A 19,523-nucleotide genomic window follows, 5' to 3' on the forward strand; every position below is an offset into this window, starting at 1 on the left:
AACATACAGGACTAATAACATGAAGATGAAAGATCACAGCAGCAGAAAAGTGCTGATGAGAAAATACAAGATCCTCAAATCTCTCATTATTGTTTCTTCATAACAAATGAGTTTGATCATGTTATTGTGTAAACACTCCACTCTAGTGTAATACTGAGTGGCTGACAACATTCCTACACAGTGACAACGAGACACAAATTTACCAGGTGTGATTCAATGAGCACGAAAACGTAAAACGATCATCAGACAGCCACAAGTTTCAAACAACTTATGGACGCCTTTTTTAAGGAAAAAGTGTTGACAAAGACAATCTAATGAATAAATTAAAGTCAAACAATAAAGAAAGGGTAAACTCAGATTTTTATATTTAGTCTCAGCCCTTTCTGAAGAAGGACGGCGTTTCAAAAAAGATTTTTTAAAAAAAAAACATTCTTGAACATTCAAAAAGATTCGACAGCACCAAGAAGAGAAGGGTCTGATTTAGAAAGGCTTGGAACATCCACAGAAAGGCGAATTCTGTGGTGGGTTGGGCGGCTGGACGGCTGGACGGCGGTACCGCGGGCGAATATTTATTGCACACAAAAACTTGGCCTCCGCCCTGACTGATTTCATCGTAAAACAGCTTTTAAGGCTGCCTTAAGGTCTTTCCATGGATGTGGGCGTCTGATCAGAGCCGGAAAGAAATGAAAACCCATCCCTTCAGAGCTAGGAGAATACGAACTAGCTCTGTTTAAAGCCAAATAGGTTTGAACAGGTGTTCATGCACTTGGATGTCATGCGAGGACCGCTGCACCAGGTGTGTGAACAACAAGCCAGTCTTACCTAGTTCCGTTTTTCGTAGTGAAACTAAATCCTTGCACCCACACCTACAGGGGTGTCCATATCTCAGCGACAAAATAGAGAAAGGACTGGATCCCTTAACTACTTTGTTAATGAAGGCAAGTGGAAGTCCGACTCTGATGTATACCTCCCGTAGAGGTCAGGGAGGAACACACTCCACGTGCCATAGCCTCGAGTTAAGAGAATGAATTCGCAAAACTATTATATTCAAAAATGGAAAGTTTAAAAATAAAATTCAGTCCGCTTTACGAACACTGTAACCTATTACAGTAATTTTTATTACAAACATGTTACGACAGTGAGATATGAGACCGAGAAGCAAAGGGCGAAGAGGTGGGGAAGAAAGAAATAAAGCAGGGAATTGTGTGTCGGACCCAGCATTAAACAAGAGATGAGAATGGAAGAATAAAGAATAGGCTAACAGCTGAGAGGTCAGGAGGGTTGCGGAAGGAAGGGAAACCGGGATGTGGGGTGTGGGAGTGTGAGGGGTTGGGGAGGTGGCAGGAAGCGTGAGCCTGATGCCGTGCACCTCGTGCGACCACCACCACCACCACCACCACCACCACCACCTCTACCTCTGTATCCCCCTACCCATACTCCCGGAGTCGTGCAACAAGACGAATGACGGGCAGGTCTGTGTGAGGGGAGACAGTGCCCCCTCGTCTATAAAAAGAGTGTTTGGGGCGCCTCCCCTTCGCTTGTTCTCTTCAGTGAGCCCGGGTCCGCCATCGCAGCCTGTGAGGAATCCGGGACTTCGGGAGGGGGAGAAGGCAGCGGTCCTTTTCGTTCCCCTCACTGAACTTCAGGTCAGCTGCTGCAGCTGCTGGAGTTTCTCCGTCGATCTTTGATCTACCGCCGCCGACAAAAGTAAGGTTTGGTTATTTTTCATTGTTTTTGCCACTGCTCCAATTTTTGCGATGAACATGTGGGTAACATATGGAAGCACTGTTTACTTCAGGTATGGGAGGATAAGCCCGACATGTGGTCAGGAATAACTTTCAAACAAGTCCCTAATGAAAATATTCACTTTCTTACTAGCTTCCGCTGCGGTTAGTAGGTTAATAGTTCTGGGCGGTTGACAGATGAGCGAGAGCTTAAATTCACATCATCCAGAGGTGTGTGTGTGTGTGTGAATATTATAACTGTACAGTTCAATATTTTATTTTAACAGAACTAAATCCCTTGTTAGAAAAATATTTACTACCAAAATGCCTCAAGAAAGCGAATAAAGCTTTGTAAAACTTTCTTCCAAAGACATGGCACTTACCCTGTTCCTGAGCATCAGTCACTGCTATCCACAGAAACGTGAAATCCGCTAAACTCCTTCTCTCCGAAAAAATATTCGTAGAAGCTGTTGCATTACAAACCTTACCTTCTGTCTCTAACCCTTACTCTCACACGTGCACCAGCTCTGTCGGACCTCACAGGCCCAGGATCTTTTTGCTTCCTATTGTGGAGCTAATGAATTGGCCACTTGTTCGCCACTGAGATCGAATTCAAAGTCTGAATATGATCCCAAAAAATGGTCGTCAAATCTGAAGAGCGGTGCGTGACCTTTTGGCAAAAATGATGTATGTATGAGTTTTACGAGCGTGCGTGTGCGTATGTGTATGTGCAAGTGTGCGCGTGTATATCTACGTAAACTGTCATACTCTTAGCCACTACGCACTCTTCGCGAAGGAGGAGACATTGTTCATCTCATTTTATTGCCGCTTTATAAAAATTACTGCACGCTTCATATGAAAAAAAAAAAGCGAAACCCTGGTTCTTTTCGATGACTCAGCACAAGCTGTTAAAAGAGTCAGCGGGCGTGCATCTAACGAAACATGGCCTTAACCACCCCTTGAGAGAGATGTTTTCTTCAACGCTTGGACCACAACAGATGTGAAGGAGAGATCACGTGGGACACAACAGGGGATATTTATCTTTTATTTTTGGATGACGCATGTGTTTCTTCCGTGGAGTAAACAACAGTGGCAAGTCGTAAGAGATTAACTTTTCTTAAAGACCGTTCCTTGTTTTGAGTTATGATGATTACTCAACACAAACGGTTATTACTCTGTGTCAACTCAAGGCTCTGTCCGCCACCACGTGATCACGCAAGTTTTTAAAAGATGGATTATCTCAGGGAACGTCAACCGAGAACAAGGGAACAATTGTGAAGGTTAGAGAGTAGGTAGGGCGACCAAACCGCAGCCTGGGTACTCTCTCTCTCTGACGTCATCTTGCGCAAGAAAGGGCGGTAACTGCGGTCACCCTTCCTGCGTCATCGTCATCCACAGTCTCATCTCTGTGTCAGCCACCTGCTCCACGTTCAGTAGTCGAAAAGTCGCCGGATCTCCCCTGTCCTTCCTGTGTGTCGCGACTCGTCAAAAGATTCAGTTCCGGTTCACGGCTAGAAATAGTTATAAGTTTGCAAGGGAATAAATCCCGTTATTTTTGGGAGACAGCATAAAGCTCGTTACAATGCTTCCACTAGTAGGACGCCTTTTTCAAGAGGTTTTCAGTGAATGAGGAAGGAAAAGGATGTGCCGGATGATTAAATGTGTTTGATTTCCTTTGGATAAAATTACTGACAAAGTGGTCATCAAAAGAAGAAAAATATCATTGACATGGAGTTAACTAAAAAGTTTTTTTTTTCAAAAAAGGGATAACAACCATAAATTCTTCTACAGAAAAAAAAGATAATATCTGTAAATTCTTCCACAAAGTATGAAAATACCTAAATTTTGACTCAAAAGCAGATTGCTTGTATGAAATCTTCTGCAGAAGAAATAATAAAGCTTCTAGAGAAGAGGCTCAGGACAAAGAGAAATTATTACAAGATCTCCAACAATTTCTAAGATTTCAGCTCTTAATAAAGTACTTGCAAATATATCCCGCTAAGACCTTTGAGCTTTGGGTCACTTGTATTACAGACAACACTTGAGTTACAACAACAGGGGACAACAGCTGAATTAGGAGTCATGGAGGTTCTTGTTTGACTACATCGGCTACAACTGATTGTGTCCCTTCACATGTCAAGTCTGTTGACTGCGGTGAACAGTAAACATATTGTGTTATAAGCAAGAGCCACTCTTACTGGCAAAGTGGAATGACATGCTAAAGTGCAGACTGAACTGTAGGTCACCAGCCTCTCCTACTATCTACAGACATAAAAACATTGAGTATGGAAGTTAAGTTCAAGAAACTGAAAAACGAAGGGATGCACGTGGTGACATTGTTTTAACGAGCTTATTGTGGTAATGATCCAGAGATGCAAAGTTGTTACCATGATGATACAAGCGCAACAAACGATGACAGGCGACAACATCCTTGAAGAAAGGTCACGACCTACGTAAGATCAGTAAAAAAAATAATGAGAGAGAGTGAGCACGGGATGAGTGAGAGAAGAAACATTGCTCAACAAATCACTGCAGTCATTATTGTGCATAAATGATGAATTCGGAAAAAAAAACCCACTAAGAAAGCAGTATTATTTGCAGTCAATGTAAAGAATGCATCTTATTGAAATAAAATTTAAAATCATCGCCGGAATACAGGATCCTAGGTGTTTGGCTGTCATTGATGAAGAGAGCGGATATTTCAACTATTGAACAGTTTCGACAAAAGAGCAGATGATATTATTAACCTTTCACCTCACTCCTGCCACACATTCTGCTTTATTGTCAGTTTTAAGAGAGGAGATACACGACATGGACGACGGACGTTTGCGTGGCCTGCTTGTGCGCATGCGTGACAGTCGGAGATGGTATTCAGATGACATGATGGATGTGAGTGAGTGAGCGAGCAAAGGACTCCTTGCACTGCCAGTCTCTATTGTTATTTAGTTCTTTAACTGACCCGAGGTAAAATAGAACGCTTTTGAAAAAAAAACTGAGTTATCAGTCAACAGCTGAGCGATTGTAATCGTAAATCTTATAGACAAAGCTCAGTTTGCAAATTTATGTCCTACATCGTAAATTGAAAATTAACACTAGGAATAAAAGTCAGATATAAATCACAGGAAAGCGATTTGTTTTCTAATGCGAGAGAAAACAACATGTCTTGAAACCAGTTTTATTTATCACTTACTGCCTTGTGACACTTGAGAAATATCTGTCTATCAGACGACGTCTGAAGATAAACTATTTGAGAGTTAAAATCAATTCTTTAATTAAAGAACTATGGTAGATAAGAAATAAGTTTTTGGTTAAATAAATTCTTTCTGGAGCTTGATGAAAAAAAAAATGGCATTATCAACGTCCATTTTGAAACGGAAGCCGGGGACAGGACACACGTCATCAGCCCCTTCTAGTGTTACTTGTGATGCGTCGACCAGGAAAACCAAGTGGAGACAATCAGACCGCATTTAATTAAAACCTTAATTAGTGTCAGTCTACTTCATGAGTTAAGGGCCATAATTACGTCTCAACGTCAGTCCTCTTGTATGTCACCGCTCCTGAGCTTTGATGCCGGATGTTCCGCGATTAGAACAGGACCTACCGGCCGTAAATCTTTCTGTCGAGAAGAACGAGGCTGGATGGGTGAGGGCTAATTCTGACTTGCGAAGGTCGGACGAGAGGAGCAGTTTGATGTCATCAGCTGATGGCTGGCACAGAGGACGGTGAAGGGCGAACGGTCAAACAGACGCGTGCTCGTCTTCTCAAGACTTCAGTCCGCACCGCCTACCCGAGATTGATTGGACGGCACGCGTGATGAGACAGGCTCGAGTTCTACCCGTGACGAAGATAACTCGGACAGCGCGTGTTGCCTTATATGGAATGATGGATCTATGTGTGTACGGAATGCATTAATCTTTGTGTTTGTCTTAAATAGAATGCCCCATAATTATCTTTGTAGATTAATAATTAATCATTCTAATTACGGACGAGGGTATAATAAAAGTAAATAAGGTAAAATGATTGCGTAGTTTGTAAAGAAAAGAGTTAATTGTATTTAGAAAATGGCCGTTATAATTGTTGCTGCTTTATACTTATTACTGTGGTACAGTTGCTGTTTTGCCAAAACGCTGTAGACGTTGTTTTGTTGACACTATTTTTATTGACACTATCCATTGGTACTTAGTTGCGATGACAGACTATTAGAGCAGTTTGCTGACTAGACTTCTAGTTTTTACGGTCCGGAGGACATGGGTGGTTGGCCGGGTGTTGGGGTAGTAGCAAAGAAAAATTTATTTGATTTACATTCTCGAAAGTTACATCCTCATCTTGGACAGCGTATCTCAACGGGATGTGATGGTCCCTTGGAGATACATCCCGCTTATCGTTTCACACACCATTGCATACCTGACCTCAGGTCATTGGCCAGTGGCTTTAACACCTTATCCTCGAAAAATATGTAAAAAAAATGTGTTTAGAAACTTCACAGCGCCATCCTCCTCTTATTCTGTCATTTTATCTCGTTTCGGAACAACCCCATTCGCCGTTTTAGTTGGACACTGATAAGTGTGCACACTGGTGACGTCACACATGTGGTGAGGAATGATGGGCGTCTGTCTCGTGGAATGCACTGCAAAAACAAAAAACAAAACAAAACTGTTTACAAACGAGTTTATACGACTGTGGTTTCAAACAACTGTATAAATGTGTGTCTACCACATGTAATGACCCGTCCTTCAAAGACCAGCCAAACAGTGAAAACACTTTGATTGTTGCCGACACCTTCACTCACCTGCGGGCCGTCGCCACAGACAGGTGTAAATTAAGTCTGCGTCGAGCTTGGTCGTAGACTACAGGTTGCAGAGGTCATTGCGAGGACGTAGAAAGAATCGGTGTGACGACAAAGACCGTTATTGTGTGACGTGAGTGACACGTATTAACTCATGGTAGTGATGACACGTCTCTACTGTGTCACGTGAGTGACACCTATTAACTCACGGCGGTGACGGCAAAGGCAGCCGACGGTCTGGAGGAGCCTCACGGGGAACAAAAGGCTGCAGCGGGTTCAGCGGAAAATCGAGCTGCATCTTGGGTTTGTCGTGGCCGTCGCAACAGGGCAAAGAGTAACCGGACACCAGAGTGCTCTCCCCTGCGGATATTGCGTGCTGTCTGCAGTCCTGCTGAAACTCTCTCTTCTCGCTGGCCTCTATGTCTTCATGAAGGACAGTTTGCTTTTAGTGGTGGTGATGGTGATGGTTGAAGGTGGAAGTTGGTGTTTTACGCTGATCCAGCAACTACGCCACGACAAGACCGCCAGCCTTGTAAACAAATACCTCATGCAGAGACAAAAGAAAAAAAACCCACCGTGCTCAAGACGAGATCTGAACACAGGACATCCAATCAACACCGAATTTGTGACACGCTCTAACCAGACGCTCCTGTTTTTAGTGTCGGGTTCTTCTTATTATATTATTTTGTAAATCAGAATTGACTGCTGTCAAGACATGCAAGGATTAATATAATATATTGTAATGTATACATACATTCAAAACTCCATCCGTACAGACAGGTAAACATACAAATAACTTGAGACGCATAAACAAATATACAAACATACTATTAGTCACAACATTTCTCGAACAATGAGGTTGCGTTTTAAAGATGTATTAATAGAGACAGATTTGTAGTAATAAAAAATAGTCACGATAATACAATTAGAACTTTGAGATTTTTTTTTTTTTAAGTCAGCGTAGTATCCAGCTAGGAAAGCCGAAGTTAGCCAACAACCACACAACCAAAAGCCGCAGACAGAGACAACACACAACTCTTACACGTAGAGTGACGCCCTCGTGAACGCTCCATGAATCACTTTAGAGCGCGAGGTCTTGAGAAGGCCACCGGCGCTTTCATCAGCTGACAACGGCATCAATCATTTCTCGCTCCACGTATAATGATATACTGGACACAAGACATTGCTCTACTTATCTCATTTGTTTTCTTCTCCTTTTTTAATCATTTAAAGCCACTGAATAAACTGCAAGAAAATCGGTCAGACAACACTATCATAAAAAAAATTTCATTTCCTGGACCTGCCCATTTCTGTCATTTTTGTCTCTCTGTTTCCTTCCCTCTCCCCTCCACCCTTCTCTCTCTCTCTCCGCACATCCCTGGTAGAAACACATGAAGACGTAGTCAGCTACGCACTACAACGTGTGTCTAAGATTAATGGGAGGACTTGCTATGTCCTGTAGTCTGTCACGACCTTTCCTCACAGCGGAAGTAAAAGGACGAAAGAAGCTAAGTTTCATTTATCTCCGTCACGGTAACCACGTGACAGTTGTAGATGACACGCGGTTTGTTCCGCAAGGAGTGTGTCACCAAAATATTTGGTTTTTGTGTTCTACTAAATCTTCTCATTTTTAAAATAATTGACTTGTTTTTGCCCTTGTTTTCTCCGCCCATCACGAACCGTGATACAACCGTCAGAATAAAATTAACCGACTTACGAAATCACAGCGAACTGACTTTTGTGTTGCTTTGTTAGTAAAGAGAAGAAATTGTTTTTAAAAATTAGAATAAATATTCGAGACCAGTCTTATAGTCTTTCTATATATATATAATTTGTTGTTTGTGTATCCTCTGTTTATTTAAAGATTTGGGTGTCGATGTGTAAATATTTTATTTGACAAAATCTGCTGTGGTTTTTACTGCTGCACTTTGTTCTCTTATGTCAGACGAGCTATAAATTATTGAAATCGACTAAATAAAATTTTTACAGTTGCGCATAAAGCATGTTTAATGGTCAGGCTCAAGTCGTGTTTAAATATTCAAGATTCATCATTTTAAAAGTCCAAGAACGAGTTCGCAAAGCTCTGAAATAGCTTTGCCTTTAGCTATGACACAGTGTTACATGATCCTCGGCCTGTATATTCGTTACAAACCTTTACTATCATCAAGATGCGCCATCTTACCAGATTCTACCTACCTTCGGTAAACTACTTCAAAAGTCTGATGTCAACGTTGTTCCAAGAAACTATCATTGTATTTCAGTTAACAGCTAATCTGTAACAAACAGATATTAATGATCTCAGCCATAAACTAACCTGTATATTGACTTATTTACACTCTAGCCACAAGCTCGCCCAAGCAAAGACCAGAAAGACTGTGCTGTCACATAACTTTGTCTTCCCACTGACAGAGATCCCACCTTGCCATTCAAGCGCAACATCCGACAGGATTAACTGACGTCACTTCCGTCATAACTGGGTGACACCCTGACGTCCGTATAATGTGAGAGCCACCTACCGTCTGCTCAAGTAAACCGTGACAGCGAGAAAATGTGACCAAAAAAAAAAAATAAAACATTTGGTGAAAACAAAAGCTGAAAGCCGTTCCTTGTGTTCCTCTGACCTCTGTGTAACCTTTACAAGCTGTTTTTGTCCAACATAAATTGTGTCACGTGACACACGAAATGAGCAAAACAGAGAAGTGTCGACATGAACTCGTGGTCGTAGTAACTCGTCCTCGTTTCGTCGTTTGTAACTGTCTTTTAAAGAAAGAAAAGACGTGGCAGTTTTTCATCAAGATCTGTGGCAAAAGAAGAAAATTTAAAACCAAACTTTTAAAGCACTAAAACTAAGAATTTACAGTTTATAACACCTGGAACCAACCACCTTTGTCGACTAAAAATTCTAAATCTGCTTCTTGACCACTTAATCGAAGCAAATTGTATGACCGTTAGCAAAAGCTAAATTAATTCAACAAATATTTTACGCGACTGTGTCATTACTGTCCTGTAGTGACCTGTAGATGGGACATTCAAACAAACAGGCTGACCCCACCTGTGCTGACAGGGAAGGTTTGTGAAATCAGAAGTCGCTCGAGAAAATGACCAAATCCTGTGACAAGTCATCCATAACGGCTCGGAAATTCAGTCGAGCAAACCTTGTCGTGAAACCGTCCAGCAGGCGCCGCCTCACCAGGATCAAGGGTGGACTAAGGTCAGAGCAGAAAGCTAACCGAGGGCATGTCGCCACCAAGCGTAGGTGGACGAAGAATAGTGCGTAGGCTGCGAAGGTCGGCAGGATGAAAGGTCAATTAGAAGCACCCGACAGTAGGCCGGACATAACCGCGGACAGAAAGGCGTGGCTACTGCTACTCTCTTGTCAGATGGGGTGTGGCCTCCCTGTTCGCTCTGGCTAATTGGTCAAGAGGATGTTTGAGCTGTGACTGACCAATGTCCTCGTTGGATATGTGAATCTGGAGAGATTTAAGCGAAAAGGTTGAACACATGTTCTGGACACGTCTTCGACGCGAAAAAATCCCAAGGCAGGCACTTTCTTTAAAGCCGAGGACCTGAGTTATGCAGCACAAAGACTCGGAGAGAAAAGTCAGGACACTTGTAGAGAACCGCGAAAAAAGTCCACTAAGTGACAACGACAGCTGTTGTGGCCAAGACACCAATGATCATTCAGTGGAAACAAGAATCAGCTAGAGGTACGAGTTTCATGCTGCTTCTGGCCGGAGAAATTGCTTATGTTCAGGAGGAAACAACACGTATTACAACGTACCCGAGTTGGGAGGGAATAGATTCATCGGGGTGGTGTTTATTCGGCGGCTTCAGTGGCTTTGTTCATCTCGGCGCTTACCTCTGAGTTCTGTAGAAACAGTGCAGTTGGGTGAAAAGCAATAGCCGGGAATTCAGTAAGTTTTCTATAAACTTCTGTGTGCGAGATACAAGCTAAATCATCAAACGGCTAATTATATAGCGGTCTCTCTGCCACCATCTTGGTCCTGCTTCACATTGGATCAGTGTGTCAGTCTCTTTTCTGCAATTGTTTCATAAATTTACTCGACTGTTGATGCAACTGGTTTTCCTCTCAGAGTTGTGAAAGCCGGAATTCAATGCCATGTGCTCTGCAGTCTCGGGTCTGTCACCTACCCCTTGGGAGTCTGGAGCTGGGGGCGCCAATGGCTGCAGTGTACTCTTAACCAGAGCCACCCGTGACCCATATTCACCTTTCTTTCCTCCTTTTTCTTTTCATGCTGAGCTGCAGTGGCAGTCTTCATGAGCAAAGTTTTCCCATTTGAATTTAACATGTTGATGTCTCTCTGTGTGATGTGATATTAAGTTTGTGTCTTTCTTTGATTGTTATTATTTCTTTTGTAAAGCGCGTTCCGCTTAGTGCTAAGTAAATTACATAAATTACCCTTATCATAATATCATTTGCTGACATCTTATGTACACATAGCGTGTATTGAAAATAATTTTTTAATTACTACTTAACGGTTACAAGAACTTAAGACTTGCAAATTTGTTCACGGTTAAAAGCAAGAAGACATGAACTAATGAAAGAAATGTGACTGTTGTTATTACTGTTATTGTATTTGATTAGTTCAACTTGCTACTGAGTAGTTGTCAGGTGTTATTTTATCCTCTTTTAATTTCATTTACATGTTCTGTGTTTATATGAAAAATGAAATTAATTAAAACACTCATTTTTTGTCATTCTACAGACGTAGGAGTTCAAAAATCATCTTACAAGTAAAGGGAGTGTAATTTCCACCATTACTTGTTCGCTGCGCAGTACTTTGGTGTAGTTGACATCTGCAGCATCCATGATGGCGGATAAAGAGAGTGGGGAGAAGAAGGGAGGCTCACCCTCAGCAACTGTCAGCGTGGGGGAAAGCCTCGTTCTAGTTCGTCGAATTCCCATGACGCAGGTACGGACTACGTGTCTCTCTAAATACATAAAATATTGCACTTCAAGTTTGACAAACACATAAAATTCACCGAAAAAAAACGAAAAAGGGGATGCATTTCATTTCTATTATTTTTTTAAAATCTCCTTTTTTTATCAACGTTGATTCCAAACGATTCCTTCATCCTTAACCGCAGTTTGCACAGATGCATTCTCTCGTTCTGATGAACATCGTGATTGGCTGGAATGTTTAGTCATGTGATCATTTTTCTATCGTTTTCTTCAGGTGGCTTTCGACGAGCTTCACTTGAAGAAGGAGAAAGACGCCAAAGAACCGCTGAAGGAACGCATCCTCAAGCATTTCTACTGCGACAAGCGGCGCTCCTGGAAGATGCTCAGTTCCTACGTTCCTCTCGTCAAGGTTAGCTTGCAGGTCACGTGCCTACACCAACAGACATGCACACAAACACACATGACCACATTATTACCCAGTTGGAACTCCATGACAAAGTGTTATATATGAATGTGTACAGATTTTTATTACTCGCGAGACCATAAATAAATTGAATGTTTTCAGTCCATGTTATGTTATATTCCTGTGTTTTCTTTTTTGTGTAAATTATAGTCTCATGTTCTCGTTGGTAAGTATCTTCTCATAATAAGGGCATAAATAAAGAACATATTTGAATACATTCTATGCATGAATACGTAAATTCAAATTTGAACCCTTATTAGGGCATAGTTCAAACCCTTTAGCACATGTCTATGCTTCAATGCATACTTCGTTTGAAAACAGATTTTGAGGAACTGAGCAATTCTGCTTTATACTCTGTGTAGTACATCCGATACTATAAACCCAAGGAATACCTCCTCGTAGACATCTTCGCCGGGATCAGTGTTGGCATCTTGCACATCCCACAAGGCCTTGCGTTCGGGCTGCTCGCCTCCGTCAAGATCGAGGACGGGCTCTTCACGTCCATCTGGCCAGTGTTCATATACATGTTCTTCGGCACCTTCCGCCCACATCTCCATGGGGAACCAGCGCTGTGATATGTATTCTGACAGCGGGTATAGTTGACAAGTAAGTCTTCAACATTTCAGAACTGCTGTAGCCTTTTTTTTCTAGCAATATAAAATCAGAAATGTGAAAGATCAGACAGAATTTATACTTTATATCGAGGAATCCGGTATATTGGGAAAGCATGATATATCTTAGTCATGTCACCTACTGGAATTCAAGTAATATTAATGCAATATAAGTTTTATATATTTTAAGACAGTTATTCAAGTAAGTTTGATGTTAAGATGTTGCTTTCTTTTTCAAGTATGGTGAACTTAACAATGTCTCTTTTAAAAGTAAGTTGATGTCAGATCATGTTTTCGACCAACATAATGAGATTAACATTGGATTTTAAAAAAATAGTTCTTTACGTTAGCTTTAGTTTAATAAGGAGTATTGTCTTCACTTTATTAAGAGAGGGTTTTTCCACTCATCTTAATATATATAGGAACATTGGTTGAAATTAAACTTTCATTAAAAGTTACATTTTTTTCATTACCTTTATTTTATTATCAGAAGGACACCTCCTGCAATAACCTAACTTTAGAAGTAAAGCTTTGCCTCAAATTAACTTATTCTAGAAGTAAAAGCATTGTATCCTTTTAGACAGTTCGTGAGACGTGGTACAGAATGATGCTAGTATCCCTGTAACTATGTTAACAAAACTACGGATTCCAAAAGCACTCACTTCATGCTGAGTATTTATTTCCTGCGTTTCCCAACAGCTATCAATAGTTACCTACGTTTGTATTACAGATGATTACTTTCATTTATACTGTCCTCGTAGTTGAAAAGTAGAATGAAGAGTAAAAGAGGAAATTTCGCTAAAAATTAATTATACAGCAGATAAAGAAATCAATGTGTTTCGTGTACAGGTTAGGTGCTGAACACGCGAAGACGCAGCCATGGGGACAAAACCTCACGGTACCCGGAGGGAACATAACAATATCGTTAGATTCAATACCCGAGTACATGGACTACAAAGAGTCCATTTCCATGGGTGTGGCGTTCATAACAGGGCTCATGATGATCGGCTTGGGCATCTTCAAGCTCGGCTTCATCACCTACTACCTGTCAGACTCATTCTTCGCGGCCTTCACCTCAGCAGCTGCCGTTCACATCGGAACCAGCCAACTTCCCGCCATGTTGGGAATCAGCATTCCCAAGTTCCCCGGTGTGTTTAAGGTTCCGTTGGCGTATGAGGCCATGATCAATGTCATCACGAAGATCAACTGGGCAGCGGTCATCATCGCCATCATTGTGTGTGTGATCATTGACGTGGTCAAAGTATGCGTCAACGAGCGGTTCAAAACCAAGCTTCCGGCACCCATCCCGATAGAGCTCTTCGTGGTCATCTTCGCTACTATAGCGTCCTACTTCGGTCGCTTCAACGAGATCTTTGGGTTGGCAGTCATCGGCAAGATCCCCAATACAATCCCCATGCCCCGCGTGCCAACAGAAGCACTGGCTGAGGCCCCAAAATATGTCGGTGACTGCGTCGTCCTCGCAATCCTTATCTTTGCCTACACCATCGCCATGGCCAAGATATGCGCCAAAAAACACAACTACGAGGTTGACGACTCCCAGGAGCTCCTCGCCTACGGGATGTGCAATTTCCTGTCCTCCTTCCTCTTGTGCTTCCCGTCATGCGTCGCTCCGCCTCGTACAATGGTGGCCAGCACCATGAACGCCAAGACCACGCTCAGTGGCATCGTGCCTGCCGTCGTCATGCTCATGTTCACGCTCTTCATCGGCGTCCTCTTTGAAGCACTTCCCAAATCGGCCCTGGCGGCTATCATCTTTATTTCGTTGAAAAATCTCTTCATACAGATTTTAGACTTCCGCAAATACTGGAGAATCAACAAGTACGACTTTGCCATCTGGTTTTTCACCTTCAATGCCACGGTTTTCCTCGACATCGACTTGGGTCTCTTCATCGGGGTGGGGGTGTCGCTGATCACGGTCGTTTTCCAGACGCAGTCTTCCAGAGGGTTCCGTATGGGCAAAACGCTGAAGGACACGGCCCTCGTGGAGCACAAGCGGTACGCAGACTCCAGGGAAATCCCCGGCCTCAAGATCTTCCGCTTCCAGTCGTCTCTGTACTTTGCCAACGCCGAGATCTTCAGGACCAGTCTTTACAGAAACACGGTCAACCCTCGCAAGCTTCTCAAGTTCCTGAAGAAGCGTGAACTGGCGTTAGAGAAGCAGAACAAGGAGCGTTTGGCGGAAGGAAAGCTGCCCGAGCCGCGGCGGGACTCCGTGTTGACTGGAGAAAACCTACTGCCCAGAGGAAATTCTCTTCCGAGTCTTTCTTCTGAAGTCGATCGGAGATCCCTCGGAAATCTCGGCTTGACTGATTCCAACGGAAGCCCGACGGGCCTGAACCAGAAACGCAAGATCTCAACCTGCAGTGTCGACAACCCGGCCTTTCAGAACGACCTGGACGGAAGTGGCGCCTTCACGCGGCTGCAGGATTCGTCGGGCACCACCTCAGTCACTCGCTGAACAGTCTCAGCTCGAGTATAGAGAACATTAACATGAGCCATGCCACGCGTCACGCTTCCATGGACTCGACCTTTACCTTGGCCATCAACGAGGAGGAGGTGGACGAGTACGGAGAGGTCATCATCTCCGACGAGAAACTGAAGATGATGCGCAAGATCCACCACATCATCATCGACTGCACGCCTGTCAACTACATCGACGCCTCTGGCTGCAACGTCCTGGTCCATATCTACACGGAGTACGGTCACGTGGGCATCAAGGTCTTCCTGGCCGGCTTCTCCTCCGACATGCGGCGGTCGCTGCAGCACGCTGGCGTCTTCGACAAGATCCCTCAGGAAAACTTCTTCTTCGAGCTCGAGGACGCTGTGGCTGTGGCCAAGACCCAGAGGGTGTCTCCGCTCACCCAGAAGGACTTGGAAGACTACTCTGATGATGAGGCTACTGAAGGTTCTTTCGTGACGAGGATGTGAGAAAGACATTCGAAACCTTCTCCGCAGAGTGTCGTCCCCTGACACATTGTGATGATGCACCAAAGACATTTCGTGCTTTGACAGACGACCAGACAACAAACATGTCACTACGTTTGAGGAGCCGTCAATAAAAGCTTCTACTTTTTTTTACACCTAGATGGCGGCAGAAACTGCAAAGATGGCGCTACTCACTGGTTAAACGTTGACATTTCTTGTACCGAGCAAAATTTCCTACGACTGAGTGAATGTTTCACACTTTTCACGATTCCCGTTATCTCTGAAACTTTATTGTTCCCGTGAGAAAGGTGAACACCAAGGGGCATCAGTACTTAATTTAGCATGTCCACTCTTCATGACAGTTTAGTGAAAATGCTAACATCAATACTCTTTAGCAGTAACGGTGTGTCAATACCTTAGTCGCAGAAATGTACAGTGCATCTAATTTATTACTTTACTGGTTTATAGTAGATACTGAGATTTCAGCTTAAGGTCAGTGGCACGTGTCTACAAAAAAAAAGTCCCATTAGACATGACAGTTTAGAAAAACACAGAATAGCAAATGTTTTCCATTTTTCATTCAACTCAGGCACATTGGATATGCTCATATCTGCAGTCCCGAGCTCTCACCTTATGTGACCTGTCAGGACAGTGTGTCCGTTCTGGGTTTCGATGATGAGATGATTATGAGGTCGGTCCTTCCTTTACTTGATATCTTGGCAGGTTCAAAGTTTTTTAGGCGATAAAACTAAACATGTTAACTGTAAGCAGAGGTTGTGAAACAGATCACTCGATAGATTTTCTCTAAATTCTGTATTTTTAATCACTGAAGAAATACTGAATTGCTTTATCTCAATACAATTTCAATGCATTTTATGTCAAATAAGTTTATTTTTTCTTTCCATTTTAACGCACAAATCGGGTTTGTTTATAGAGAGAACACTAACATTATTTAATAAAAAAAATACTCGGCAAGAATTACTTTATTAGGTTTTATAATTTGTTTTAATTTCACAGGAAATTATTACTGAAGAAACATTAGCACATGATGACAATAATAAAAGAACGTTTAAAATTACATCTCGTGTTATTAGCTTATTTCTGATGATTTTTTTTTCCAATCATTGACATTTGCACCCGTTACCTTTCTATTTTAGTAGTAAAGGTCAGTGCGAAACGTGCAGAGATTTCAATAAATTATTCAAGTTTTTTCTAAAGACACGATGGCAATACATGTACAGGATGTTAGTTCAGCAAAACGATATTACTATTGTGTTAATTTTATACGAGATGATAGTGTGTGGTTACATTGTTGTTTTGATATTATTGTTGGTTTTGATACATTTTTCACAGAAATGCATTTTATAATACTCGAAAGACGACTGTGAAGAGAACTGTTTGCATTGTCACACTACCCAGTGACACATGAATAAACATTATTTGTGAAATCAAAGTGTTGTGATTTTTTTCTGGTGTTACATCAGTTTACATTGCCTGAACATTTACTCTTACATCCAGTCCATGTTTTTAAAGGTCGAAATTAGAGATATTACATGTGGTAAACATGTGTTTACTCTCCTTTGTCAGTCAGCTTTGTGTGTCAGATTGCCAGTGTCCTGATCTCTTGGCTGCATCTCTACCCGGGCACAAACGCATGCGCGTACACATATACACACGCGCTCATGCATTTCAAACGCACAATGCACACACACACACACACACAGACTACACACACAGGCACACAATAAAGACACGGGCAATCACTTGACCAAGTAACATCTCTATAAAAATTGTTTGATATGAGGTATTTGGTCAAAACGAGGAGCCACGTGAAAACACGTCACGCTTCACAGGTCACAGGTCACGCTACGTGTCGAGTCCAACATCCAACATCACGGCTTGACGAACACGTACGAAAAAGAAAAATAGGCTGCAGCTACATACCTCAATTAACAGTCATATATTCCGATAAATATCTTCTCCAATCTTCAGTCAGTCATCTGTCCAGATCAAAGGAAATCAACCACGAGGAATCACCATGTATATCTGTGAACCTTCTACACTGAACATTAATGAACGATTAACAGTTACTTTCACACGTCCGCGCTAATCAACAGACCCAAAAAATTTTAAAAAGAGGAGAGGCATTCACTTTCTTTGAGACAAAAGTTGAACTACATATTATCAGCAAGGTTCACAGTGACAATCGTACCTTCAGCAAACATGGTGACAAAGCCCTGTCAGTAGTAGTTGTGGCCCCTTAACATACTTTTGTGTGACTCTTCATACGAGACGGCAAAGTAGTTTTCTCCCTTTAGGACTTTCGCCGTCTGCCTCTTATATGCGAAAGTTAGTTACTCATCTTAAGTAATAAAATAAATAGCTGTAGTGGTTATGTTGGTAAGTAGTTGTAAATATTGGCAGACGTAGAAGAACCTGCACTCACTCAGGTTTTAATGAACCTCTTCGAGGACAATATTTTTGCAACTGATCATTCCAGACTCCTTTTGCGGTGATCATAACCCATGATAGTTTTTGGATGAGCAGGTGTTCGTCAGTCATATACCTATCATGAAACGTTGGTTGCCCACAAAATACAAACTGCAAATTTATAGCTTTCGCTTGTCCTCCCTCACCTTCGCATCTACATGTGAATGTCGCTCAAGCATGGGTTTAAGACCTCGACAAGTCCTCCAATCCACGATCGCGACGACTGTGCATGGTTTTTGACTTCAAAAGTTTATTTTATTACATCATGCGACTCTTAAGTTGCTCGTCTTCTTCTGCTGAAAGTCACTGAGCCCCGGTCATCCCTCGGACTACAGCGTGCATCAGAGAAGGTGAGGAGACAACAGGACGCTTGTGTTTGCCGTCGCCTTCATCACCTGCTGGACATGTATGCTCTTGTATTAGTCTGATGTTTTCAGGGGTTTTGATTGTCTTTTCTTTTCCTTTTTTTAATTTTTTATTAGCGATCAGAAAATTGTCGGGTTTTTTTTTTACTGTAGACAAAGTTTACTGTGAAATGACTGCCATAGCTACTTAATGCACAGAGCAGAATTGAGACTATTACAGGCCCAACTGTCACAGTCTGCTGCTTAATTTCTGACTAAACGATTTTTCTGGTTGTTGTTTGGTTTATTTGTTGTCTAGCATTGGATTTTTTGTCGTTTTATATCTGTTTAATATTTAACACTACAAGTTTTGTTTCATCTTAAAAACAGATTTCTCTCTCAGGTTCGTCTAACGTCTAACGCAAGTCGAAAGTACAGCTTCTGCTTTTCGCAAACTACATTCTTTATTTCTGTTCTTTAATTTGAAAAACCTTTGGCTGTTAGTAGTATATGCATCCGTTGATTAATGCCAGCTGTGTATTAGAAACGAATGATACCTCAGTACGCTTAGAACTCTCATTGTGTCGCCTGAAAGTGTTGATTGGAGAAAATATCAATTCTCTTCCATTCTGTTTCTTTTTGACAAGAAAGGGCGACATGTCTCAATGTGAATGTCTAGTAGTTCGGGTTCATCGTTGCTAGCATTTTCTAGTGACTGATTTTTTTAAAGTATTTCTTATCATATATTTTTCACCATTTTAAAATTTAAATTAAAGAATTATAATGGCTTCGGATAAGAGAGCTAATACCTCAGATGTTCTACTAGGATATGCGGTTTAATTGGAAATCTGGTTATGATAGACCATAAGCAAAATTAACTCAAGCTCCTATGTGGAACAATAAACTAGATATGACCACAAGTGTTTTCCAGCAAGTACTGCGGGTCTTTACGTGGCAGTCCCGTACTACTACGGCACAAGCAACACGATCACCGTTAATCAATTACTAGCAGCCAGCTGGACGATGTATTCAAGTCGAAATGCACTGTTGCACGGCCATAAAATCTGGAGTTTACGACAGTCTCATGGAAAAAGATGAGTATGACAGTGCTCATGATGTCGTTGTAGTCTACGTCTTTATTGCGCAGCCATTCAGCCAACAGCGCTCGACATCAGGTGAAAATGAGCGCACCCCGGTTACCTATCTACTACCTATCTTACTTGGGTTTATTGGAT

General features: G+C 42.0%; 1 protein-coding gene across 1 annotated transcript; it reads left to right on the top strand.

Annotated features, from left to right (window-relative positions):
- Positions 1-1,524: 1,524 nt before the first annotated feature.
- On the top strand, positions 1,525-16,902 carry LOC112558939 (prestin-like). Its single transcript, XM_025229708.1, is given in 7 exon segments — positions 1,525-1,707; positions 11,238-11,444; positions 11,709-11,843; positions 12,260-12,449; positions 12,452-12,503; positions 13,358-14,987; positions 14,990-16,902. Coding segments are annotated over 6 exon segments (2,577 nt in total). The 5' UTR covers positions 1,525-1,707; positions 11,238-11,342; the 3' UTR covers positions 15,458-16,902.
- Positions 16,903-19,523: the final 2,621 nt, after the last annotated feature.

The sequence above is a fragment of the Pomacea canaliculata genome, linkage group LG3 (genome assembly GCF_003073045.1).
Source record: "Pomacea canaliculata isolate SZHN2017 linkage group LG3, ASM307304v1, whole genome shotgun sequence".
Classification (NCBI taxonomy): Eukaryota; Metazoa; Mollusca; class Gastropoda; order Architaenioglossa; family Ampullariidae; genus Pomacea; species Pomacea canaliculata.